General features: G+C 34.7%; 2 protein-coding genes across 2 annotated transcripts; one reads left to right on the top strand and one right to left on the bottom strand.

Moving 5' to 3' along the window:
• The first annotated feature begins 6,170 nt into the window (after nucleotides 1–6,170).
• Nucleotides 6,171–10,471, top strand: LOC105782431 (dihydrolipoyllysine-residue acetyltransferase component 4 of pyruvate dehydrogenase complex, chloroplastic). Its single transcript, XM_012607165.2, has 6 exons — nucleotides 6,171–7,245; nucleotides 7,344–7,535; nucleotides 7,686–7,773; nucleotides 7,878–7,948; nucleotides 8,035–8,118; nucleotides 10,103–10,471. The coding sequence occupies exons 1-6, from the start codon at nucleotides 6,172–6,174 to the stop codon at nucleotides 10,205–10,207; spliced, it is 1,614 nt and encodes a 537-aa protein (XP_012462619.1). The 5' UTR covers nucleotide 6,171; the 3' UTR covers nucleotides 10,208–10,471.
• Nucleotides 10,472–10,799: 328 nt separating this feature from the next.
• Nucleotides 10,800–14,043, bottom strand: LOC105782429 (protein NRT1/ PTR FAMILY 3.1). Its single transcript, XM_012607164.2, has 4 exons — nucleotides 13,875–14,043; nucleotides 13,508–13,725; nucleotides 12,865–13,424; nucleotides 10,800–11,905 (listed from the first exon to the last, which is right to left on the bottom strand). Exons 1-4 carry the CDS (start codon nucleotides 13,960–13,962, stop codon nucleotides 11,011–11,013), a joined length of 1,761 nt encoding a protein of 586 aa, XP_012462618.1. The 5' UTR covers nucleotides 13,963–14,043; the 3' UTR covers nucleotides 10,800–11,010.
• Nucleotides 14,044–17,264: the final 3,221 nt, after the last annotated feature.

Below are 17,264 nucleotides of genomic sequence, written 5' to 3'. Positions count from 1 at the left end.
CAACCATCTCATGATTGATCTTTGGGCATACTCTAACACGTTTAAAGACTGAAATGTAAACTTTCAAATATTTATTTTCTTTGTGTTTAATGAAAGTTGTTCATATTGTTTGAAATGAATTTCTAAGTATTTGATACATATGTTTATAGAGTATATGAGAAATTGATAAACGTGGTTGTTTTGAACTGGTTATGATGGTTGTGGACTGGTTTGAATTGGTTTTAAACTATTGAAATAGTTTAAACACATTGCAGGGGGTTTTTAACAAATTTTCCAAATGTTTTTTAGCAAAATTGTGCCAATGGATCGATACTAGGGGTCAGGAGGACCAATTGGTAAAGTAAGGGAAATGTGGGAGTGGCCATTGGGCAAATTTCCCAATTTTTAAATTTTTGGTGGGTTGTTTCAATTTTAAACACAATGCATCTAACCTACTTTTCACACCAGTTACATCAGATTAGAGAGCTATAAAATTTATTTTCTTTGCATGGTTTTAAATATCTATTATCATAGAATAGATTCAACAAATTTCCTTCTCAAAATATTCTCTCTTTTCACTCAAAATTATTCATAAAAGTAGCCAAAATATTCGAAATTTCTCAAGATTCTTGAATCAAGATTTTCAATCAAAGGATTTAGAATGATTCAAAGGTAATTATTATTTCTAAACTTATTTTTATGATGATTAGAAGCATATTTACATGATTTGAGTGATAATTACATGATTTTATCAATTTCATCTTCTTCAAAAGCTTAAGGTGCTTTAATTGTGGATCTTGAATTTTGAGAGGAAATCCATAAATCAATGGATGTTCCAACTCAAAATGGATCTATTAGAAGGTTTTTGATCTTATTTATCAAGATTAAATATGTTTTGTAAGGTAATTTAAAGAAATTTGAATTTCATCATCTTCATGAATCGATTTTTTAGATTTTTGTGAAATTGATTTAAATGTGAAATTGATGCTTAGTATATGTTTATTTGGTCTATTATTGATGTTTGGAAGTGATTAGGAGGGTTGGAGTGATCGATTTTGTGAGGAATCGAGTTTTCGACTTGATGATACAAATCTGATACGGTAACTTTGAGTGAGAATTTCATGTAGCCTAGTTGATGAAAATTTGTGTTTATTATATCTTTTGAAAGGTAGTAATATCTATTTTATCTCTGTTGAAGCTCTGAATCTTGAAGAGGATCGAGCTAATCGAAATTAAAGCTTGGATTTGCTTGGTTGATCACTTGGTTGTGGTTGAGTTAGTTGTGTGGTAAGTGTTATTAAAGGGCGATTTGGTAAATTGATCATCACTTATGCTTAATTGGATGATTAATTACTGATTGCAAATATTTAATTGAGTTTTGGTTGGTTAATTTTGCAAGATTATTGATATATGTTTAAGTGATGAATTTTTTGTCAAGTGTTGGTAAGTGAGCATCTAGTGATTTTATGTGTTTGATTTGATTTATTATAATGGTGAACTAAGCAAGCATGTGGGAGTTTTTGGTTCATGGTATGTTGATATTTCTAATAAATGAACATTGATAATAGGTAATTTGTATGCTAGATTTAATTTGAGGTTAAAATGACTATGTTACATGATTCACATATGCATTTTGGCACTTTAAATTAAGCACATTATTAATTGAAATTATGTTATGATTGATTGGTTATATTGGCATTATAGCATGGTAGATCAATTGGGTATAGTTGGCATGCCATAGGATTTGTGAGTACTCACCATATTGATATGTTATTTGTGAGCAATGAGACTCTAGGTGGACTGACTTGGAGTAGACAATGGAGTGTTGAGCTTGTGTCTCCACTCAACGGGACTGATTTGAGGAGATATAAGGGAGCGTGTGGCCTTGGGCCGCTCAATCTGGGACTGATTTTGATTCTAATTGGGAGTAAGGAGATCTGTTTATCCGATGTATGATCACCTGATTAAGCCATGATTGTATATGCCAATATAAATGTATGAAATGTTGTATGCTAAATTGATGATTATATGCCATGATTAATTATGCTTTTTGCTACATGGTTGAGCATATGACATTGAACTATTATGGATTGATATTATGATTGAAAATTTGTATTTGATTAGTTTCAATTTAAGCATGATTTGAGTTCTAATTTACTCGTTGTTTTATTAACATTCACTGAGTTTTTTAAGCTCACACCCTCACATCTGTGCAGTTAACCAACAAGATTGAGGAGCTGGGGAGCCGAGCAAGAGAGTTCCAAGAGATTAAGGCTCGGTAGAGATTTAGTTACACGTTTTAGAGATGTTAATCGATCATTGTGGAACTTCTAAGACTTAGTTTAATTTTGATTGTAATTGGACTTAGACATTCGACATTGGACATTTTTAATTTTAGATGGTTTTATAATATCATATATGCATGTTTGAGTTTGATTATTGAATAATTTATGGTGTATTGTTGCTTAATAACGCGATGATTGATAACATGGTGTGTGAGGCATGATGTTTATACTAACCATTGTTTAAATGAAGCTTTCATGGAGTGGTTTACTAGCGACTGAGGTACGCCACTTGTTTGAATTAATCGATGGGTGATATGTATGAAATTGAATGTTTAATTCTATTTAATTGAGGCTTAGTTAGTGTTAATAAATTCAATTGAAGGTGTATGAATATGTATGATTTTTAATTGTAGCTAAATCAGGTTTAATTGAGGCACTAAAATACTCAAAATAGGGTTTAAAATCAAATTTTTGCACAAAAAAACTGCAGTGGACTGTTGGGGGTTTGAATTATAGTCTTTTTAAATTGGTTCTCTAATCTGTTTAAATTACAAATTAGTCTTGTAACTTGATAAGTCTTATTAGAGCCTTAAATGATAAGGAAACTTGATAAAATTTTAGGATTAGAATTGGAATTGATAAAATTTGTTAGAAATGCACTCAATTTAATATTCAGGTATAGTGCTGATAGTTTGAAATTGTTACGATTTAGTCCTTAATGATAAAACTTGAATTAGACATAGAAAATAAACTCGGATTAAGATAAAATTTTTAGGGCTTACATAAATTGACTAAAACAGGGTTGGTAAATATATAGATCTAAATTCGAGTTAGTTTAACCGTAGGTGGTAAAATGACAAAAATGCCCTTAAGTTAAATTACTTATAAAAATTTTAAATTTGGTTCACAAATTACTTCCGCATTAATAAATAACTAATAAACGGATAATATTGATGTGTTACAAGACCGGGGTGTGTCTTGGGAGGTCGTTAGCTGGAGAGTCACTTAGGCTACTAATGGAACGCTTTAAATTCGGGCTGGCCCGTCCCGATCAGGTTTGAGGTGTCACAATACCAATTGAAAAAATCCCCCGATTTGTACTTCGTTCCAACATTAATGTACGTACTATTAGTGGAACAACAAAACTTGGTTTACAACTATTTAAAAAACAATTTTATTCTAACTTTTGTTGGAATAGAATCTAGATAGAATTAAGAGAGTTTGCAAAACAAATCCAAAGTGCAAGTGAGTTAAAGAGATAAGTAAAGAGAGAATCGACACACAATATTTGTTAACGCAAATTAGATTCCCCAATCATACATCTGCGAGCCTTACTTAGAGAATGATTTTATTCACCAATTGTTCTGATCATCTATTGACTTAAGCCAAATCTACCATTACAAAAAAAGTAATTGCAACCCCAATACTGACCCCAATTGTATAATCACTCTTCCCCATATAACTACTTTACATAATTTCTCTCCATAACAAGTCCTTACACAAAGGCGTGTCAGAGACACCCCACATGATTGAAGTAAAATGTCAATCATAGACCTATTTATAGACTCTCCAATGTGATCAGTAACAACGTTTTGATAGGCTTTAACTCTTATTTAAAAGTTAAAATTATCTCATTAATTATCCTAAGTATTTATCAAGTAAAAGTCTTCATAAATCAGTCTTTCAAAAGCTCCAAAACTATCTTAAATAAATCTTATATTTATCTTTAAAAAATAACACTTCAATCACCAAGAGATAAAAGACTTTCAAGCTTATCAAACCACCTCAAAGTATTCGGTTGGGAGACTTAGCATCTAAGTCGACCATGCTTATGTTTTGTCAACAAGTTCATTACAATAGAACATGGAACAAGCAACAACTTCCCCAACATTCTAATTTTCACAAAAGTTCCTTCTACAGTTATTGGACCATGTGAACCATCCAATGTCTATTTAATATCAAGTAATTTAGCTTTTCCTAATGTTTCTTTAATTGGTCTATTTATGCTACTGGCATTAAATGACCCCTTGTTTTTCACAATTGTCAATTATCTTGTCAAAGTCTCCAAAACATTTACCTTTGGATCTGGATTTCCAAAATGGTAAATTAGGTGCAAAGACATATGCAAATATGATGTTTATGATTATTTCTTAAATTCATGTATTTGTTAATTTGGTTATTTAGTAATGAATTTGAAATTTCTAAAAAGCCTATGAATTTGACATGTTTTTTTTATGTTTTTCAAATATATATTATATTAATTTATCCACTTACATTGGTGTAAAATTAAAGTCCTTTCGTATCTCTTTGTATGATTAATATTTTAACAATCTAACTGTTGGATTTATTGATATAATTGTACTTGTCATATATGTAATTTTTCGAACCGCTCCGATGTCTCTATCATATTGACCTAAAACATTATATATATTAATATTTTGAACGGTTGAAAGTTTTTTATATATGAAATAAATAGTTAGAAAATTTTAATTTATATCAAATCGACATACATGATCCATATGAATGAAATATAAAATGTAACGGTTGGATTGTTAAAATATTAATTGTACAAAGAGATGTGTAAATATGTAAAACTAATATAGTTTTACACGGGTGTAAGTGAATCTCTCCCCTTATTCATGATATATACAATTTAGTTATCTATTAATGCTATATATTAAGGGGTTGCCGGAGGTGGTGTCACCTATCAACCAGGTCCCAACTTAGTTAGGAAATTACCAAAAGTTTCGTTCTTTTACAAAGTAAGAAATATTATGTTGAGGGTATTAATATCTTTTTATATGTTGATAAATCTAGATAAATAAACATACATAATAGAAATAATAGATTTTGAACTTAGGTCTTCATGCTTTTCACTAACTTAATTTTAACATTTCAACCAAAATTACAATTTTTAATGAATTTAGTATATGAATGTTTTCACTTACATCTTTAGTGTGACATAATTTAGTATTGTGTATGACTTGGGCTAGTTTAACAATGCTTTTGAAAAGTGTTGTGGAAAAGTTCTTCTGTAAAGTGCTTTTGAAAATTTTAGTTTAAAATTTGAGTGTTTAGTATTCTTTGTCAAAAATGTTTTAAGAAATAAAATATTCATTTTAGACATGTTATTATCAAGCAACAAATATGTATTTAAATAATATTTAAATTAGTTAATATTATTATATTTTAGTAAGAATATAAAAATTATTATAACTTGTTAATATTTTAATATATAAAATTTAAATTTTAAATATTTTTAAGCAATAAATATTAATTATTTATAAAATTTAATTAGAATATATAAATTATATTTTAAATATTTAAATATAACCATTAAATATTTGTAATTAGTATTTTAAAAAAATTAATTAATGATTTTAACACATTTATAATTAAACACCAATAAAAGAAAATGAGAAAGTATTATATTATTAAAGCGGTGAAAAAGTAATTAAATACCAAAAGTACTTTTACGAGAAAAAAAGCTAAAAATTTCAGCAAAAAACAACTTGCTTAGCACAACTTTTCTTCCAAAAGTACTTTTAGAGTTAGAAGTGGTTTTTTTTAAGCACTACTAAACAGGCTCTTAACCTTTGAGGCAAGGAAAATTGGGTTTAAAGCCACAAATGACATATGTTGTAAGCCCAAAGCCGTAATTTCCCCCTCGTAGTTAAAGGTTGGTAAGAAAAAAAAGTCGTTTCTTTTCCTTTTTGAGGCAGGAAAAGGTCGTTGAGTAGAATTTAGTTGGGAAATAGGAATGGATCAGTAAATTAGATTTGTAAAATAAGGATGGAATTGAAAAGAAGGAAAAGTTTATGTTCCAAAAAGAAAAGAAACGAAAAATTGACTGCCGAAAGCGTGAAAATGAAAATCTAAAACATCCAATAGTAATTAGTAACGGGCGATGCAAACACAGTTGGGTAGTGCAGCATTTCCTCGTCTTCTCCGCCGCTCCCTCTCTTATATTCCCTCCATTCTCTACTCTCTCCATTCGCTCCTTAATTTATTTCATTTCTTTCGCTTTCTCTCCAATTCCTCTCCTCAAAGCCAAAAACACAAGGAAATGGCTTCTCCCTTTCTCTCTAACACTACCATCTCTTTCTCTTCTTCCCTTTCTTCTTCTTCTCTTCCTCGTATTGCCCCTTCAATTCCTTTTTCTTCAATTCGCTCCAATTCAACCCCAAGACGAATCCTGACCGTCCGTTCCAAGATCAGGGAGATCTTCATGCCTGCCCTCAGTTCTACCATGACCGAGGGCAAGATCGTCTCTTGGGTTAAATCCGAAGGTGATGTACTCTCCAAAGGTGAAAGCGTCGTCGTTGTCGAATCCGACAAGGCTGACATGGATGTCGAGACTTTCTACGACGGCATTCTCGCTGCTATAGTTGTTGGGGAAGGCGAAACTGCTCCTGTTGGTGCTGCCATTGGTATTCTCGCTGAGACTGAAGATGAAATTGCTGAGGCTAAAGCCAAAGCTGCCTCAAAATCAGGTGCTTCAACCCCATCTGCTCCTCCTCCTGCTCCAGCTCCAGGTGCTGCCTCAACTCCAGCTCCTCCCAAATCGACGCCAGCTCCCGCGGCTCCAACAGTTGCGGAGGGGCCGAGGAAGACTGTTGCCACACCATTTGCAAAGAAGTTAGCGAAGCAGCACAAGGTGGACATTGAGTCTGTGGTTGGAACAGGTCCGTATGGGAGGATTACGCCAGAGGACATTGAGGCCGCCGCCGGTCTTTCGCCTTCGAAGAAAAATGTGGGGCTTGCAGTGGTTGTGGAAACGAAGCCTGCAGCACCAGCGAAAGCTCCAGCTGCTTCTGCCGCCCCTTCTAGCCTTCCTCCTCCAGTTCCAGGATCTACGGTAGTGCCGTTTACGACAATGCAGGCTGCCGTTTCGAAGAATATGGTGGAGAGCCTTTCAGTGCCCACATTTCGAGTGGGGTATCCTGTGACTACGGACGCGCTTGATGCCTTGTATGAGAAGGTAAGTTGAGTTGGATTCTTTGATTTCATAAGTTGGATTATTTGTGTTTTGGATTCGCAAATTGGTTTTAATTCATCACTTGGTATTTTGATTTATAGGTGAAACCAAAGGGAGTGACAATGACTGCTTTGTTAGCCAAAGCTGCCGCAATGGCACTTGCGCAGCACCCTCTTGTGAATTCAAGCTGTAAAGATGGCAAGAGTTTTACTTACAATAGTAACATCAACATTGCAGTAGCTGTTGCTATTAATGGTGGCTTGATTACCCCTGTTCTTCAAGATGCAGATAAGGTTAGTGATCCTATATTATATTGATATTTGATAATTGGAATCAAATATAAGAGTTGTTTGTTATTACTAATATGCTGTAGTTGTATATAGTTTTTCTATAGCTTCTTATAGCTTCTAAGAGCTTGAATTAAAGGAATTGTTTCAATATAGTTGGATTTGTATCTACTGTCTCAAAAATGGAAAGAATTGGTGGAGAAAGCCCGGGCAAAGCAGCTTCAGCCTCAAGAGTATAATTCGGGTTTGTACTGCTTAGCGATTTTACTTCTGGTTCCACTTTGAGTAGTTGGTTGATATTTTTGTGTCTAGAATTTAGAGAGTAAATAATGATTAAATTGCTTGCAGGGACATTCACTCTGTCCAATCTGGGCATGTTTGGAGTGGACAGGTTTGATGCCATTCTTCCCCCAGGCCAGGTGAGTGGTTATGGATGGATCTTCTATTTCCTCTGTTTGATTATATCTCTCTATGTTTTTTAGTTATTTTTTGGAATGATGACCAGGGAGCTATCATGGCTGTTGGAGCATCAAAGCCAACTGTTGTAGCTGATGCTGATGGATTCTTCAGCGTGAAAAACAAAATGCTGGTCAGTCTAGTTTCAATTATGGAGCCAATTACAATCCCTCATAGATAAAGCTTTCATTCGAACTTTATAGAAAATTTATGAGATAGCATAAATTATTACAAATCTATCATGAACCAATATACTCATTTGTTGTTAATGCTTTAAGGTATCATGTAGTGACTGAAAGTAGACTACATTTATGATTTTTACTAAATATAACAGTAAAAAGATTCCGGGATCTGAGGCTATCTAAAAGAAGTACAATTTAGGTACAAGCTATGTTACTCGAACTCTTCACTTTTTTTCAAGTACCTGTGTCCGACACATGAATATAGACGAACTCCAAGAATCCTCCAAATACATGGAAAAACTTAGAAAAGACTAACCTTACTTGTGTCGAGTACATACTTGTACACCTGAGTCCAAGCACATAGGGCAACAAGTACTCTAATTTTTCTGAGCAACCATCATGCCGTGTTGAGTAGTTCACCTGTTATATTTCATGAGCTATATTTAAAGGGAATTGCTTTTGGGAGGAAAAGATTCCCTCCAACAATGGCTAGCTTTAGACAACCTGTCCACATTACATACTTGATCATGGTTGGTTGGTATCTCGCCCACACACTCATGTGCTAGTTGTTTGTGTAACTTGGCTGTTTGTGTACCCTGTTCCATTTACTAGTAAAAGTCTTGACTGACAAATAAGCTTGAAATAATTTAGTGATGACAAGGACTTACACCATCCATTTCATTCTGAAGTCAGATATACAAGGAGCAATAGTCAATTACATTACAAATGCATTTCTTGGATAGAGGAAGAAATTTTCCGTATTCCCCATGGTGCATATAAACACTGGTCATCCTTTTCAAATGTGTATCACATTTTCTTGCAGCCTGCTTTTGGCTGCAGAAGACTTTTATCACTGACCCTCATCCTCTTTTCCACAACTCAGGCTTCCCATTTTGCTCTCTGCTATTGTTGGAACTGCTTTTGCTTCATTTCTTCTGGCCTCTAAGATGTATTCCTTAGTTATGGGTGGTACTCTTGGGGTATTTAATCCTATTTACTACCCTAACATTTGTCGTTCATTGCGACTGCCATCATGTGAAATAAGAAGGATAGTTGTGAGGATATGTTTGATTTTTCCAAAAAGCTCATTTGATCCTCAGTAAGTATACGTGGTATATTGGTTGTTAATTGTATGGAGGAACCTACCTTGATTAGCTTCTATTGGCAGAAGCTGGTTCATTTTATGTTTGCTGAGTCAATGGCTAGGTAAACTTCCAGATAGCTAAGATATTTCCAAGACACTGTTCTACAAAGGACAAAAAGTGTTAGAGTTGTTACAACAAACAAAACCTTAATGCAGTAAGGTTGGTTTAGCTATATCCTATATTTGGTCATATTGTGCTACTATGCCTAACTCAGGATAATTTCCTTAGGTAGGTCAACACCACTGAGGTCTTTGTTTATTGTTTATGCCAATGTCCTAATAAGCCTCTCATTCTATTGACATGCTCTCTTTTAAATATCATCTTCTTTAAGGGGCATTTGTAGGTTTTTTGGTTTTTCTCTTGACATAAATTTAAATTTTAATTAGTTTATTTATGATCATGTTTGGAGTTGTCCAAATACGAATGGGCCCCAATATTTCTTGTTTGCCCCAAATTACTCTGTGTTACATTGTGATGGTAAGTGGTTAGAGCTTGTACAGTGGTTCTTGTCAGAGCTAAACCTATCTTTGCAACCCTAATTATATTGTTGTTGAAGGTATGTGCTACAGATGTTTTGATAAGTTTTTGAGAAATATTAATCTGAAATAACTAGTTCAATCGTTAGATTAGGTTTAATTCCATTTATTGGTGAATAATGCATGCTCTTCATGTTTGGCAATTAATATAGAGGAGTCGTTATTTTGGACGGGAGACAAACTAAATTTTCATCCTGGCTAACTATTTCAAGAGAACAACTTAACTGAGTTACCATGAGATTCTTCCTTTTCAGGTGAATGTTACTGCTGACCACCGAATTATCTATGGTGCTGATTTGGCTGCCTTCCTTCAGACCTTCTCAAAGATTGTTGAGAACCCTGAAAGCCTCACTTTGTAGATGATTCTCAGATTTATGCAATGAATTCACACCGAGTCTTCTAATTTCACGGCAAAGCAGAGCTGTTGTCTGTGTATTCAAACAGATGGCCTAGCTGAGGACCTTTTCTCTGTATCAGTACAATTTGTATCGCGATACATTTTTTCTTTTCTTTTTAAAGTATTTCAGGTGCAATCTCAGATTGAGTTGAATTAGATATTGGAAGAAACAGAATAACTACGGGATGTTTTTGATAGAATTAAATGAAAATTGCTTTATTAAGAATTTTAGTGTCAAACTTTATTCTCCATGTCACTAGTTTTTTTCTCAAAAATGGGTGTTACTATTAGATTCGGCATTGAACACATTTGTTTGGAACTCTGGTTTATTTGCTCATTACAATCACAAGAATATATCCATCATGATAAAACTGTTTATACTGTGATTGTTTCCTTGTGGTTTAAGATAAGGTATTAAGCATGCACCGAAAATGAAAGTAGACATTACTTGTCTGGTTAAGGAATATTCTTGTCTCTCCTGATTGGCTGATTATAGATTCAATAAAAGCTTCAAGAGTTTGCAGACTTGGTAAAGCCAAACTTAGAAGAAGACAAATAGAAACCAGCTTCAGAATTTTTATTTTTCATTTATTACAAAATACAATACTTGGTGGTGGATTTTTCTTTCTAATGTTATTTAGAACTTTACATGCCTATCCTACGATTCAGATTATAATCTATTAGACTTTCTCTACAAGATCTATGGCTAGACAGGTTTACAAAAAGGAACAAGAATACACCATCTAGTTTCCTCAAATGCAAAAACTAAACCTTGCTTGCAAGCTCTACTCCTGCATCTCCTTCAGATTCACTGTCTTTGCCATGGATTTGAATCGGCTTATACGTATACAGCTTAGCACAACAGATGTAGTAAATAAGATTAACCACTTGCAAGGCAGTGATCAACCAGTAAAAGTACTCCAATTTGCCCTCGTTCAAGTTGTTATCTGGAAGCCAATTTGATCCATCAGCTCTTGCGCTGAATTTGTGTACTAAAGAAACCAGCAGCGTGCTCATGTAATTTCCGACTGAGATTGCGGTCCAAAACAGTGCGGTAGCTGTGCTCCTCATGCTTTCAGGTGCCTGATCATAAAAGAATTCCAAGTGTCCAATCGACATGAATGCCTCCGCTATTCCATGAAGACTGTACTGAGGCACAAGCCAGAACACTGAGATGGGGATGATTGCATGAGCCTTGTCTTGAAGCCCATGTGCTAAAGCCGCTTCTTTACGCTTCACTTCCGTGAAGCCTGCTACCAGAGTGGCTAATACTGATATCATGAATCCTATTCCCATCCGGTGCAGGAAGCTGATGCCCCGGTCGAGCCCTGTGTATCTACGGGCAATGCGGACCAAAACACGGTCATACAAGGCTATGGTGGAGAGCATGGAGACCATGGTGAAGACAGTCATGGAACCAGCAGGGATCTCAAATGACTTGGTGAGGTGCCTGTTCATGGTTTTGGCCTGTTGGAGGGAGAATGTGTTTTGCTGAGCATAGGCTGTGATGAGGAGGATTCCTGCTGCCCATATTGGTCCCATTCGGATCACCGCTTTTAGTTCCTCCACTCGATGGATGGTGTTCAGTCTCCAAAGATTAGGAGCTTGCCCTGGTTTTACAATATCTTCTTCAGTCACAATGGCTGCCTTGTCCAGGAATCTGCAACTCATCGTATACATTAATTAATTAGCATGAGGCTTCCATGTTCAAAGATGTATTGGGTCATTTTTATTTTTATTTAATTTGCTTGCTTTGATAAAGATGGGAAGAGAAGAAAATTTGGCCTTTTTAATTTATTCCACCACTTTCAGCATCAAAGGGCTGTTATTTAAGGCTCTTCAGCCCCAGTGCGAGGCAGGAAAATTGCAGGTGAAATAATAGGCAAAAAACATGTTCCGATTGAATGGTTGGTCTGCTGGGGCCTGAGGGAGACTTTTGATTCAGACATTCTAAAAACAACTTTTGTTTCTTTGCCAACTAAAATGCAATTATGGAGTGATCAAGTGGGTGGCAGTGTGAATAAGATCTGAGCTTTGTGGTGGCCCTTCTCGCAATTATTGAGTCCTTCGCTCCATATCTCAAAGATTCCAAAACTTACAATGAAACCTACTATCAAAACTGACTTGATATTTCCGAAATAACAAAGGCCATGTTGGTATCAATCAAATCCAAGGAAAGTAATCTTATCTACTCCCAATTTCTTTTATTCTTCTTACTTGATATGGACACCATAAGGAAGACAGACCACCATCATATGATATGAGAAGACATGAAATGAAGCTAATAATGCCTTCTTAAGATTATTTTATTATTTACAAATGCTTTGGTTTCATATTTTAAAAAAATGGTTCTTTTGGGGACGAAAAGTAAAAAGCATAGGTTAAAATAGTGTCTTCCTTTTAAAGAATTAACTAAATTCAACAATAATAATATTAAAATGCAACCATAAAGTAAGAGAAAAGGGTAAAAGAAGACATCAATCATGATATGCATGCATGGCAGTCTTGTTTAGCATATGGTATCATTGTCGGTTTCTAGAACAATTGTCACAGTTCCATGTTTGAGTGGCAGCTATGGATGCAATTGTGTGTTTAAGAAACCAGAAAGGGACAACTTACGTCATGTCTGGGGTGTGAACAAGTTTTCCACCTACGGAAATGGAGGCGTCAAGCTCATCATTCCGATACAACAAGTTGGGGTCAGAAACCATGGCCAACTTCCTCTTCTTGAAAGCTGACACACTGACCTGTAACAACCGGGTAAACGGACTCCCTGCCGGATCCATGTTTCGGTAAAGTGGATAGCCGATGATGAACGTGATGATGGACAAGAACATGGCGATGGTGGGGACTCCAAGGCCCCATCCCCACCCAATGTTATCTTGAATGTAAACAAGCACTGTGACAGCCACAAGTATTGATACCCCCATCACAAAGTAGTACCAATTGAAGTATTTCCATGTCTTGGTTGCTTCCTTTGGGTTGCTTTCGTCGAACTGGTCTGCCCCGAAAGCAACCACACAAGGCCGGATTCCTCCCGATCCCAAAGCCCCAAGTAAGAGAGATCCGTATAGGATTGCCAACTGCCCTGCCGTTGCTTGTTGGCAGACTTGCTCACCTTTACACGGTGGTGGCCTAAGTTGTGGAAGTATTGCTGATAGTGTTAAACATGTCATCCCCTGATACCATCAATCAAAGGTTAAAAATAAAGCAGCCATGCATCTGTTCATGAATCTGAGAGACCGAGAGTGTCTATTCTTACTATTTGGTATATAATGGAAGCGACTGTTATAGTCCAGAAACGACCGGCATATGAATCAGAGATAAAGGCACCAAGCAATGGTGTCAAGCTAGCTGTTCCACCAAAATTTGTGAGAGTGTTGGCTGCTTTGGTTAATGGCATATGTAGCTGTGTTGTTAAGTAGCTTATCATATTAGTATTAAATCCCACCACCGCCAGCTTCTCACAGATCTCATTTGCTGTATCATATAATCATACATCAAAACTAAATTAAACCAGAAGTCCCAACATAGTAATACCACCAATATCTAAGAAGAGAAATATTCTTAATTTAGATCACAAAAATGCATGTACAAGTAAGTACATATGGATAGTTATAATTACTTACAGAAAATGAAGGGCATGGTGACCAATCCTCCCTTGGGCCTAGTTTTAACATTGTTTTGTTTAGGGTCATCTTCCTCCACTCTTTCCATCTTTGTATTCTGGATATAGCAGGTGCCTCAAATGAAATGGTGTCCGCAGAAGCCTATTTATAGGGCCTGTTGAAAACTTGAAATGTTTTTAACTCTAATATGTAAATTGTAAGCTATTGCCGTAAACTTTTTTAACAGTGGGGTGGGTGGGTGTGGGGTAATTTACAATAAAAAATCCGTATCCAAGGCCACACATTGAGAAGGCAAGGAGAAAGAAGTTCTGTTTTTGTCAGCTTTTTGTTGGTTTGTATTAGGTGAAATGGTGAAATTATGGGATACATAAGAAACTGAGTTTTTTTTTTTTAAATAAATTGTAGAGATAAACTTTTAGCTAATATATAATTTCATACATTAATTTTATTTTATATAGTTATACATATGAAATTTTAATTGTATTTTAAATATATGTATAAAATTTTAATGTTAATTTAATTATATGCATTTAAAGAAATAAATACATTAGTTTTTTACATTGAATAAGTATACTTATATAATATGAAAATGTAAATTGTATTATATCGATAATAGTGTTAGTAATTTATGAAAATTAAATCAAATTAAAATGTCATGTATAAAGCTGCACAATATTAAAATTCATATATAACATTACACATTTAACAAAAATTGAAGTATAATTTTAGAATTTATCTCAAAATTTAAAGCAAAAATTATTAAAATTAAATTAAAATCCAAAGCGAAAACATAAAATAATGCCAGACAATTTCATATGCGCCATCTCTATTGCTGAGTTATGGGGTGCTTCCAACAAAAAGATAAAAGAACAATTGAAGATGATAAAAAATTATAAAAATGGAAAATGTAAAATGTAAAAAATGCAGAGGCAGAAACATAATAAATGTATCATTTATCAATTAATTCATTTTACTAGAGAATTGGTATTTTTTTTTTAAAATTATGCAATAAATTAAAATTAAAAGAATGTAGAGCAACTTGTTAAGATATGGCTACTCTTTGGCATATGTTCAACTTGTGCATAACGTCCATGCAGTATTCAAACTTGGTTGTATTTTGGCCATAATCACCTCAAAAAGTATTGCACTCTTGTATCTTTTACAAGTATACAATTTTATTGAAATTTCTTTGTAAGTATGAGGATAGAGCACGAAACTAATATAAATCGAACACTTGCATAATTTTATTGAAAAGCCTACTAGCTCAAAGTTAATTGGAAATAATCATAAATGCCTTGATTTTCTTCTTCTTCTTCTTCTTCTTCTTCTTCTCTTTTTTTTTTTTGAATAAAAAGAGGTTAACTTAAACCGTCTAAACAACCAAATCGTAGAATATCCAGTAACACATCCGGAAAATGTAGCAGCACCCACATTCCCTCCAACATTGAATGTTCCATTTTAGCTAGTCTATCAGCACAAGAATTTTGTTGAGTATGACTCCTATTTCAGCCAAATTTGATAAATAATCTTTTAGGTAAACTCTGTTTATTTGTTTCAATCAAACTCTGATTAGTCTAGATTATTTTATTATTATTTGACCTATGAATTTAGCCTATAAATAGGCTCTTTTACAATCTTAGAAAATACACCTATTAGAGATTAGAACTCATAACACATTTAGAGAATTTTGTTTTTACGTTTTGAGGGTTCTTTGTTTTCGGGTGTTCGGGGTTTAGTTTTTATCTCCATATTTTGTACTCTTCGTTCTTTTGCCATTATAATAAATTTATCTTTGTCCGTGGTTTTTTTATCCTCTTTGGAGGAGTTTTTTCACGTTAAATTTGTGTGTTCAATTTCTTAATTTATTCTGCTATTTTTTTTTACTTGTGGCTTAATCGGGTCGATCCCAATAAGTGATATCAGAGCTAGTTTAATTTTCATAGATCAGCCCATTTAGATATGACAGCAACAAGGTTTGAAATTGAGAAGTTCGATGGTGAGACAAATTTCAATCTGTGACAAGTTCAGATGATGACAATTCTAGTTCAAACTGGCTTGAAAAAGGTTGTTACCGGGAAAAAGCCTGAGAATTTAAATCAAACAGAATGGGAAGAGCGTGATGAAAAGGCCTTGTCTGCAATCCAGTTGTGCCTCACGAATACAGTATTGCAGGATGTATTGATAGAGAAGACCTCATCCGCCTTGTGGAACAGGTTAGAAACTCTTTATGCAACTAAGTCTCTGGCTAACCGTTTAGTGTTGAAATAACGTCTATTTACGTTTCACATGAACGAATGTGAGCTTCTTAGAGATCACACCAGTCAATTCATTACTCTTTTAAATGATTTAAAGAACGTTGAGGTTCATATTGACGATGAAGATCAAGCTATGCTATTATTGTGCTCTTTACCCCATTCATACAAGTCTTTCAGGGAGACCCTAATTTATGGCAGAGACAAACTCTCGTTCGAAGATGTGAAAGGTCATTTGTTGAGTAGAGACAAACTTGACAATGAGTTTGGTTTGGATAGTAAGGCAGATAGGCAAGCTTCCGTTTTGGTAGCATCAAAGAAATGAGACAAAAGATGTCGCTATTGTAAAAAGTTAAGTCACGTCAAAGCATATTGTTATAAACTGCAAAATAAAAAAGCTGCTGAGAGTAACGAGGAAGATGTAGCTGGTGCTAATTTGGCCGATAAAAGCAGTGATGATTTTTTTATTAGTGTCAATGAGCGATAACTCCAAGCTCACGTCCTAATGGGTCCTAGATTCGGGATGTTCTTTCCACATGTTTCCCAATAGAGAATGGTTCTCCACATACAGTTCAGTTGAAGGTGGAGTTGTGCGCATGGGAAATGATTCATCTAGTAAGGTAATTGGTATTGGTACTGTTAAAATTAGGATACACGATGGGACAATTAGGACACTCTTAGATGTCAGGTATGTACCTGATTTACGAAAGAGTTTCATCTCATTGAGTATTTTAGACTTGAAAGGATGTAGAATCAACATCGAGTCGAGCGGCATTAAAGTATCTCGTGGAGCTCTCATTTTGTTAAAAGGTAAAAGAACCCGAAGTCTTTATATTTTGGAAGGTTCTACAGTGATTGGTGAAATCAGACGTCCCTCGTCCGTTACAAAGTCAAAGTCAACTCGTTTGGAGCGGAGGTAACTTGGTCATAGGAGGGAAAAAGGTATGACCATCTCGTTGAAGAGAGGTTCTCTTTTCGATGCAGGTTTTGAAAAGTTAAGGCACTGTGTTCGTGAAAATCAGACTCGGGTTAGTTTTAATTTGGTAGTGTACAAGTCGAAGGCTAAAAGTCTTCCAGTTTCTAAGCACAGATTCGACTCAATTAATTCCGTGCATAGTTCAAGATAGGTAAGCATAGA

The sequence above is a fragment of the Gossypium raimondii genome, chromosome 13 (genome assembly GCF_025698545.1).
Source record: "Gossypium raimondii isolate GPD5lz chromosome 13, ASM2569854v1, whole genome shotgun sequence".
Taxonomy (NCBI): Eukaryota; Viridiplantae; Streptophyta; class Magnoliopsida; order Malvales; family Malvaceae; genus Gossypium; species Gossypium raimondii.
This window is presented reverse-complemented; position numbering and strand designations above follow the sequence as displayed.